Below are 10,608 nucleotides of genomic sequence, written 5' to 3' on the forward strand. Positions count from 1 at the left end.
TAACCTCGATCTCATGGTAGATTAACCTCAACCTCGAGAGGGCTTGAGCTGTTAGCACATGGTACTTTCACGTGATATCAAATCGTCAATGTGATTGGTCAATATTTGTGAAATTGACGAATGGGAGTTCAAAACTGAAGAAGTGAAACGTTGGAACGAATTTCGAACTAGGTGATCTATCATTCGTATGCCGTCTAGTCATTTTTTACGAGTTTAAAGCAGAAATTATCGTTTATTTGCCAAGAAAGCTATTGATCTCTTGTCATATTTGTAAAATAACTAGTTCTATTTTAAGTTAGTCGGACTATGGAAGATATAGCCAGGAAGAAATTTACATACGATCATGTATCTTCGTACAAGGCTCGCGGAAAAGTCAGAGCTTCAGATCGTAATTTTCGAGCTCAGCGTGCAAGTGAAAAACGTCACCTCTCCAGGATGGATGCAATCTCCAAACGAAGGAGAATGCCTCTATCTCCACTGGCTGATGAAAACGTGGTTGACAAGTGTACGAAAGCGGGAGAAAACGGTAAACATATAATTGTTGTGGAATTTGAATGAGCTCACAACTGAGATTATTGATATCACACAGAAGAAATATTTGCTGAAGTTCATCATAGTAACTGGTAAAGTAGTTGATATTTTAAAATTTAATGATAGCAATCCTGTTGCCTATCAATCTTTCAATCAGTCCAGTTGGAAATGATGCGAGGAGACCATTGAAAATTTCAAGGATGTGTGATAGATTACATCTATCAAAATACACACACGAAACCAACTGAAATTAAACTCCACCCCTTACAAATTTACCCACATTAGTGATTCTCCCTACTGTCTACTATACAATTCTTATGATGTTAGTTTGAAGAATTTGGTTTTTGATCAACTAATAATCCCCTTATTGCTTTTTTTCTTCATTCACATCACATCTTCTTGATGATGTATAGATGTTGTAACGTGAAATTCTGCCCAAGTCACGCATGGGAGTTTAAGGTCACCCTCTGTAATTGAGGCATTAGTTGCAACATATAATTTTCCTCTTTAAGTTGATGAGCTTCAAGATGAAACTTCAAAACCACAGCTTAGCAGAAGAGAGCAGCTAATCAAGTGGCAAGAGGAGCGAAAACAAAAGAAAGCTTCTGAATCACAGAAAAGGAAATCTTTTGTTGTGCGTCACGTCAAACACCAAGAAGATGCTACTCTTTATTCCATCAGTTCTGGGAAGAAAGTGAACAGAGGGGTTACTCAACCAGTTAAACCTGACTCCAAGCCTGCTGCAAACAAATCCGACAAACAGGTCCCTAGGGCATCAGCTAGGATTGCCAAAAAGGAGTCAAGTAAAGCAGCTAATTACAAAAGTAATATGAAGGTGGATCCCAAATCTAAAGATGCAAATAATGATAAGCTAAAGGAGAAGGTTAGTTACTGCATAAGATGTAACAGGGTAATTTGGCTTTATCAACTGAGTTGATAATGTAAATTGGTCACCGTAAAGAGTTTCAAAGCTGACAGTTTGAGTGCAAGCCCTTTGTCAGACTGAATAGAGCACACACACACAATCCTCATTCCTCCATTCACTCTGACAAAGGGCTAACACCCAAAACATCAGCTTTGAATTTCTTTGTAATGGCCAATTTACATTATCAACTTAGTTGATAATGCCAAATTACCTTTCTATACCCTCCCACTGACGTAGCACCACAGTTTCTTAAGAAACTTACCCCTCTATTCTACCGCATGGTATAGTTTTGTTTTGAATATTCATGTGGCACAGGGCTGGAATTTAACAGAAGCTACATGATGTAGGTGCCACAGGCCACAAACTTAAGACCTTAGCGCCCTTGTTTTTTGAGACTAGAGATTTCAGGCTTAATGAGGGGTTACAGAAAAAAAAGTACCGAGTGAGTAGATTCTTGTCTAAACTCATATGTGGTAGTCTAGGTAAATTTGTTCCAAGAGTTGGTTTTGAACTCCATGTGCATGATTGTTTGTATACAGAGGATTACATGTTGCGTGATATTCATAGGGTCTGAAAAAATGGGTGAGATCAACTTCTGCTGACTGACAATTCAGTTGGCAGAAGACCATCAATGTTAACTGTTTCACTCTTTGTATGTGTGTGAAATTTGAACATTTTTTTGTGATCAAGCTTTCACTAGTAATATACTGTATTCCTCCTGTGGTTGTACTTGTATCAGGCTAAATTTAGCTCCGACAAGACTGGCAGGGTCACAAGGCAAAGTGTTCAAATGAAATCATCTTCAACTGGCAAAAATGTTGCAGTCTCTCAGTCCAGCAAGAAAGGTAAGTAAATGTAGAATTGATTTTGAATTTCTTACCCTTGGAATCACCTGAAAAAAAGATCCATTTTTCTTTTACAAATGATATAAATTTATTTTATTTCATTTCTGGCACAGGAGAGCCAAAAAACCAAGTGAAAACAAGATCTCAAGCCAAGAAACTTCAAGAAAAATCAACGAGAAGTGTTAAGGATACCCAACAAGTTCCACTTGAAGAAACAACTCAGGAGTTTACAAAAATTGATTTACCAGCTCTGGAGAACATAAAGAATACTGTTTCATTTGGTAGAGGTAGCTCGGAAGGTGTGGATAGGAATGCAAAAAAGCCAGGACCAGATTTGGGGCCACCATCTCTTGCTCCCAAAGATTTTCAGTTCACTGCTCCAAGTGGCATCAACACCTTCACATACTTATCAAAAACATTCACGTTTCAGCCACTTAGCCCAAAGAGTGCTGCAGAATTTATATTTCCAACATCAGCGTCTTCTTTTTTTAGTCCCAACAAGGAGAAATCTACTGAAGAAATGCAGACAGAGAGCAAAGCTTGGGAAGACCCTGTGGCACTTTGTCATATGAATAGTACACTAGATGAAAAAGAGAATACTGAACAACAGATGGCTGATTATGAAACTGAGAAATGTGAGGGATCTGGAAGTCAAGAAGGTACAGGTAGTAATGTAGATGAGAAAAAGGACACAGCATCTCGTCCAACAGATGCCAAAATTTCATCCAGCCGAGGACAGTCTTCATTAGTTGAAGAAACAGATGATGGCAGCGATCTTGACACAAAACATGATGCAGCATACTTTAGGAATCTTGTAGCAAAGGAGACTGACAGGTTGAATGAAATCTGTGCAAAATGGGAGAGGATTAATGCTGATGAACAAAGCCTCAGTGAAGAAGGTATGGCTTAGAATGTTTTACAGTCTCTTTAAGGTTTATTTCAAAACCAGTTGGTGATTCTCTGAAAATAAGTTCACTGAATGTTCCTTGGTTTACCTACATTTGTATGTATTTAATGGTGGTATAAAAAGTTTGGTAAATAAAACTGTCACAAAAAAAATGTATCTTAATGCTTAGAAAAAGGGATGAAAATATCTACACCATTTGTTCATGCTTCATGGGAACGTGACAAAATGGCTGTTATGACTTAAATATCTTAAATATCAGGAAAAAAGTTGCATTTTAGATCAAGCTTTTTCATTTTCTTCAGTGACTGGGCAAATAAGGACAGTAATTGGCCAAGCCCAGCTGTTAATTGATCAGAGGTTCCATCAGTTTTCAGGCCTCATAGTTCTGAGTGAGGTAAGTTTATTAGTTTATACCCCCTCATTTACACCGTATCAGAACAAGGTTCCTCTACTCTTTAACTCCCATGATCTGATTGTTATTCTCCTCTCCAGCTGCTACACATTTCCTTGTAAATTAGTGATGAGAATTTGGAGCTAGATCAAGATAGAAACTTGACTTGATTAATTTGAGTATTCTTATTGCCAGTTTTCTGGATAATGTGTGGATTTTGTAGGGAGAATTTACATGTTAAGCTTTTCTGGGAGTTAAAGGGTTAAGACATGCCACAAATTAATTTTTTTGTCTTTGTGGCTCAATGGTAGAGCATCGAGGCATGGAATCCGAAGGTCTGAGGTTGGATTCCTCATGGAAACTCAGAATTTTTTCTTTGTCCCATGCTTGTGATAAGATAAAAAACATCTTTCTCTAAATTAAACCTTATTTGAACTCATGGGTTGTGCTTTAGAAACTTTTTCATTTTTAAAACACATCTTACACTTGTCTCCTACAGTGAAGTGTTCAAGGGAAATTTTGACAGCATATGTTCCCCTTATACACACTGGATGTGCCTGCCTTCAATGCAGATGCCATCATTGTGATTTAGGGTTAGGGTTGGATTTACAAACCCCACTTCATCATTCACAACACATGTTAAACTTATGTATGTACAAAGTAGGTACTATATGTAATTTCTAGCTTGTAAAAAGTTAAGTTTAAACGCCAAACTTTTGTTTTTGTGTAGGACAAAAATGCCGAAAAGCAAGCCACTGCCTCTGACCTTCAAGGTTTCTGGGAAATGATTTATTTTCAGGTAGAGAAATGAATCTGAATTAACTTTTCATTTCTAAATACTGTTTGTGAGAGAACATATTTGATGTTTTTCTGCTTCCTTGTTAACCTTTCAGGTTGAAGATGTGAATGCTAAGTTTGATGCACTGGAGAAGTTAAAGGAAAACAACTGGAAAGAAGAAGAAAAGAAGACAAAGAAATCCTTGAAGAAGACTAAAGCAAAGGTAGATTTTTATACCCAGGTAGCACGTATGAAAATTTAAGTTTTCTTGTGCTATAAGGGTCATTTACTTGTAAAGAATTGTTGTATAAAGGTGGTGCAATGTTTGATATTTGATGTCCTAGTTGTAGGCACTCTTTACGTGCATAATTGTGCACATGAAAAAAATATGTGCTCCTGATTGGATGAAAAATAGTGCATTTTTTGTGGAACACCAGGGCAAAGTTGTAAACATGAGTGCAAATCACAAAAATAACATGTAAGGTGTCAAAATTCTGTCTGTCTTGACTTCCTGTGATGTTTTTCCAGTTAAATTATTCATAAGTAATTGCATGATTTCAGGCACAATTTGATGTAAATAAGCGCAAGTAAATTTTACAAAGACTACAAATTGCACTCCCCCATGGGTATGCAATTTTGTTGTCTTCGAAAATTTCCTTGTGTTTATTTACATTACCCATACTAACTGCACTTACAGGCCAGTTAGGGTGACCTCTAACATCAGAATTCAGTATGGAAGTTCTCCACTCTGTTCTCTCTATTTTCCTTTGGTATTTGCAAGGAGAATTTGTCTTACCATCAAGAGCTTCTTGGGTTGGTAACCATTCCCTTTATTCTTTTGACCTAATTGTGTGATTCAGGGATGATAGTTATACTGTTTAGAGGAATAAGATGCTTATCATCTCTAGGGATTAATAAAGTATTTGCTCTTTGGAATTATGTTTTCGGGTGACATTAATTTTGATTTGGCACCTTAGAAACCATCCGAAAATGCTGACGCTAAACTTAACAACAAAGCGGCTGCTGCAAGAAACAGAATTCAAGAAATGAGATTGGCAATGAAGGCAAAGATGGCTGAAGAAAAAGAGAAGTTGAGAGCCGAAAAAAGACATCATCAGGTAAGTGTTTTGTTTTCTTTGTGTTTCTGCATATATATGGCTATCATTAAGGAACAACAAACAGAGGTTCCTCGCGCGAGAAACGCGACGGATTCCCACGCGTGTGCGTACTTGCCTAAAGCGAATGACGAGAAGCATTTTCTCAGAGGAACTGCGCCAAATAAAGTAACCAACTCCTGTTACAGACTGAGATGGAAAGTCTGAGGGAGAAAATTGATTGAGGTTGCGTCTGATGGCAAACAGCAACATAATGAATCCTTATTTCAGTCAATTCCATCCAAAACGGCTGTATTTGAAGTCGCATTTTTTCCGGTCTCATTCTGCTTGTCAAATTGTCAGCTTTGCTTTTATTTTCATCCAATCTCAGGAAGAGGCTTTCGTTACTATTCTAACACCTGTGAAAAAGTGTAAGAAAAACGGTAAGTTGCTTGACGTAGACAAATATCTCTCTTTTACGTTTTATAACTTTGCAAGTGGATTCAACCTTGCACACGTCAGGTGATCTTAGCCCAAACTTATCCTGGTTTCAGCTTCATGCGAACAACCCAGAAAAGCGCTGAACGCCAGATGGCATACTGGTCTCCGATTGGTTTAAAACCCTTGCGTTTTCTAAGTCACTCCTCCTTCTAAGCATACGTTAGCTTCTTTCCCAGGGTCTTCTTTCGCCCTTCAAGAAGAAAAGAGAGAGGGTCCTGGTCCTTACCCTGACACCTGACTGGAAATCCCTTAGGGACAAGCTTGAGAATGAGTGTTTGAGGGAAGGGGAGCCACCGTTGAGAATGATTGTCTTACCCAAGTACTCAACGCACCGGCCAGAGTTAAGCGCGCCCACTATCCAGTTTCAACCATGATAGTTGATGACCAAAAGAATACTTCACTGGCAATTTGAATTGACAAATGTCTTATTGTTTGGCGTGCACTTTAAATTTTTTGTGTCTTGACCCTATTCAAATGTGTTGCAGATGGAAGCGAGGAGGTAGTATTGACACCAGTGCGCCGATCCATTCGTAAGACGCCACAGTTACGTGTTATGGCTGGTAACAGCACACCCGTGATAGTGACCACACCTATGATTATCAGTGAAGACAGTCCAGGGTTAAGACTTACTCCAGACAATGGCATTCAAGTCAGCGAAATGGTTGTTACAGGAAGTAGAATGAAACTTGAAGAACCAAACCAGGAAGACGTGTGTGAAATGGAAAGCAAACAAGAAGAAGGTAAAATTCATTGCGAACTCGAACAAGTGAAACTAGAAGTTTTGAAATCTGCTCGTAAGACTACAGAGGACAAACCTCGAAAGGCTTTGGGAAAAGTCACCTTTCAATCGCCTGGTCAAGAAAACACGCCTGTATATGCAGCTCACGAAGGAGGTAGTACTTCGATAGAGACCGCTGTTGAAGATAATCCAGACCTAATCGAGAGCAAAGCCAAGAGGTCAACTCCGCGCTGTTTCTCGGCGCGTAAATGCCGCAGTCGCTCAGGAACACCCTATTACCAGCAGAGGCCTCGACGAAGAGTTTCTACTGTCGACGAGAATGTTACACACGGGACAGAAAGTGCAGAATGTAGCTCATCAGAATCTGACGCCGAAGCCAAACCTAAAGAGCAGTGCCCTGGGTCGGGATTGAGAAGGTCATTGCGAAGGACACCCTCTAAATACCGAGATTCGGTGCCTTTGGAGGCCGAAGCTGTAGGAAAGGTAAGGCTTTAAGTTTTATATATCAGCAATTTTCGATCGGGTATCAAATTTGATCTGGGATAGCTTTGTTTTTGCTTTACTTTGTCATGTGATTGGTCCAACAAAACTGGCGCCATCCTCTCAACCAATTAGATTCAGAACTACTTACAATCGTCACGTGGGTGTATGCAGGTGTGTGGTGTGATGAAATTGTCTTTTGTTAAACGACACGCAGCCAAAATGCGCTCTTAAAGCAGTAACACGGGTATGTGGCGGAGAAAGCAAGCATTGCTCAAGGGTGTAAACAGTTAATCAACTGGAACCATAAGTATAACAGGATATCCTTCAGGAGGAATCCACTAGCTTCACATAATTCGACAAAAAAATTTAGATTACTTTCACTGCGTATTCCTATTGAGCGACTTCATGGTGAGTTCATGCTAAGGTTAATTTGTGTCAATTATCGCAAGGATTAATTAATCTGAAGAAAGAGTCGTAATTCCGTCGAACAGAATTTGCTTTTTATTTCCTTACCTTTTAAGTGGTGATATTTTAGAATCCTTACATGTTTCATGTTTTCCCTATTTCTGAGCAGACTCCGGAACAAATTTCCGTGAAACTGTTCCAAGCAACGGAGGAGCCTTCTACATGTGACTTGCCCAAAAATGTGAGTTGGCCAGAAATTATGATTCATTACTATTCAAATAGAGAACTTAGATCTTCGTGGTAAAAAAAAAAAAAAAAAAAAAAAAACCAAGACTGCTTAGAAACAGGAGAGTATATTGTCACTGTGCGGAGGCCATTCTGTAACGAAGGTTTTTGAACTTTCGGCAGAATAGCGCATTCCTTATAATAAACGTTTTCGCTGGTTTACTCATGATTTCTTTGCTCCTATAAGATCTAAGTGCTTGCCAATTATTTTCGTGTGATTTGTATTTATTTATTTCGTTTTGTTCTCTTTTTCATACCTCGTTTGTGTTTTTTGTTAAGTTTGTTAGCGTTTTTCTTCGTCAGCTACACCTTCCCGCACGTTTCTCATATCGCATGTTATTTCGCAGTCCTCTTGTATTTAAAGCCAGTTTCTTTAGCGCATAATCACTTTACAAATCAGTTTACTTGGCATTGTTGTATGTTTTAGAAGTCGACTTTGCAGTTTTTAGTTTCAACCTACCAATATTGCTGCAATCTAATAAACAGTATTATGGAGTTGGAAAGATATCGCCTCTTTCTCTTTTTGTGTAAAGAACCTTCGCTTTAGCCACTTATTAGAGAAGGGTTATGGTAAATTCTAAAAAATGTGATCTCGATCCAAAGGGTCAAGAACCAGATGCATTCTGTAGATATCTATGCCCTTCCTCGTCGGATGAAGAAGACTGCCAGAAGAAACCTGTGGACTCAGTGCCTGTGGATGGTAAGTTGGGGGCCATTGGTTGATTGTTGACCAATAAGATTGTAAGATAAATTACACTTCCAGTTGTAGAAGGAGCGAAAGCGCGATCGGAGGGAAGCAAGAACGGGCAGCAGTCACTGTCAATGTTCTGAGGCTAAAAGTAAAACTGTATTGTAATTAAGTCTCAGTCTGCAAAATAAGCTTCCTACTTGGTTTATTTTGTATATGTTATTTTTTAGAGATCGTGTTTGATAACAAGGACCCCAAATTGGAAGGCACCGCTGTCGGCGCAGATGTCAACATCACTCCGCCAGACGAACCCGGCACCTTTCTCAAGCCTTCAATCACTAAAAGTGAACCCAAGACAGGCAGGACACCCATACACATCCTCAGGTATCTCTCAGACATGGACACACCATCTCCAAACTCCCGCCAAATTACTCCCATGCCGAAGACCACGATATATGTATCTCCCTCTAAGAACAGCAAGACTCCTGCACTTGGAGACAGCTTAGGGATGATGTCACCGGAACACGTGGTGCGACGATTTCCTGCCAATAATGATGGTTCGCCGCTCGTTACGCTGGCCGCAGGGGCTGGAAAAGAAGGCTCACGCGCCGTGACGCCATGCGGTCAGTTGGCTGTGTTTAGTCTTGACTCTCCAGGTAAGAGTGAGAAGAGACGAGACTCCGTCTTCTTTGCTTCCGTGTCGACCTCTGTGGCCGGGGCTGTGGATAACCTGATGTCCTTCTCGCCAGTTGTAGAGTCAAATGAATCAGGTACGTGTTGTCTCATATCAATAAGTTTCTGTTTGTCTGTTTGTCTGCTTTTTTGTGGGAAATTAAAGACCGAAACATTTATTTCGGACCAACAGATTTCCTCTTTTCTGTCCCTCACTGTGATTTGACCGGTTCGCCCAAACAGGTCTAATTTATGCATCAAGTTTGCCAAATTTTTCCATTGGAGCGGTTGGTCTTACCGGTAACTCCTGTGCAACAATGTAGATTTCTAAAGAAATTTAATGGCTTATTCTGCTGGTTCTGATTTTAGTAAGCACCGTAACCTTCACATTATTTTCCTTTTCATTTCCAGATTAATGGACTCTTCCAAATTTGTGATACTTATGCGAGCAGAATCACCTCGTAGTGAGATACTTCACTCATGGAAGTAATTTTCCGATTGTGATGCAATTTTTTCGCACTAGAACAGTTACAAAAATAGTTTTGAGATTAATTATCTGATCTAAGTGTTCTAAATTTTTGAAAAAAAGCAGCCGTCGCAAAGACTTTTCAGGAAGACAAACAATCCAAGAAGGCAGACAATCGGAAGACCGCTCCGTTTGTACTTTTACATTTGTGACATAATATATATTTTTGAGATATACATTCAATTCGAGAGTAGTTCTTTATAACTTTTGGGCGGTTGAACTGTCCTTTTACAAGTGATTTACTTTATTTTGGGAACAAAATGTGATGGCAATTGGAACGCTTCGACAGAAAATATTTCTCAAAATCCTTTCTTCGAACTGTTGATTCCACTTGTTCTGATGATAAGGTTTTACTTGGTGTAAATATGGCGCCTTGTCATTTGAAGCGAACCTTAATTTTGCTCTACAATTGAGTGGAACATCTTTATTTTTACCTTCACCGTTAAGCGTGTAAATAATAAACATTTATAGGATTTTGTTGGGTCTGCCTATTTTTGATGCTATTGTCATCAAGGCTTTCAGATGACGTCAGGGACCTTTATTGTAACAACGCATGTGCAGAACCGTGAATGCGCTTTCTAACCGTGATTAAATATAAAATTGCTAGATTAAAGGGAGTTTACACCAATTTTTCCTCCACTTCATCAGACAGCGATAAATTGTTCATTGCGTAGCTGCATTCACGACTTAAAAACGCAGGTGGGGAAGTGACTCTACGCTGAAGCTTAACCCGGTTTCGATATGTCAAGAAACCAGCAACTCCTTCTAGATGTAGATCTGATTCGATGCAAGGGATTCTGGCTCGAAAATCAATCTGCATATCGAGATGCCAAAGCAG

The 10,608-nt window shown here is 39.3% G+C and overlaps 1 protein-coding gene across 1 annotated transcript; it reads left to right on the top strand.

Moving 5' to 3' along the window:
• Positions 1-160: 160 nt before the first annotated feature.
• Positions 161-10,367, top strand: LOC131792689 (disks large-associated protein 5). The gene is made up of 14 exons (XM_059110100.2): positions 161-526; positions 1,044-1,414; positions 2,196-2,301; positions 2,415-3,200; positions 3,511-3,602; positions 4,330-4,398; positions 4,493-4,600; positions 5,355-5,495; positions 5,863-5,914; positions 6,458-7,194; positions 7,769-7,840; positions 8,488-8,584; positions 8,803-9,342; positions 9,656-10,367. The coding sequence occupies exons 1-14, from the start codon at positions 307-309 to the stop codon at positions 9,658-9,660; spliced, it is 3,396 nt and encodes a 1,131-aa protein (XP_058966083.2). The 5' UTR covers positions 161-306; the 3' UTR covers positions 9,661-10,367.
• Positions 10,368-10,608: the final 241 nt, after the last annotated feature.

This window comes from Pocillopora verrucosa, chromosome 2 (genome assembly GCF_036669915.1).
Source record: "Pocillopora verrucosa isolate sample1 chromosome 2, ASM3666991v2, whole genome shotgun sequence".
Lineage (NCBI taxonomy): Eukaryota > Metazoa > Cnidaria > Anthozoa > Scleractinia > Pocilloporidae > Pocillopora > Pocillopora verrucosa.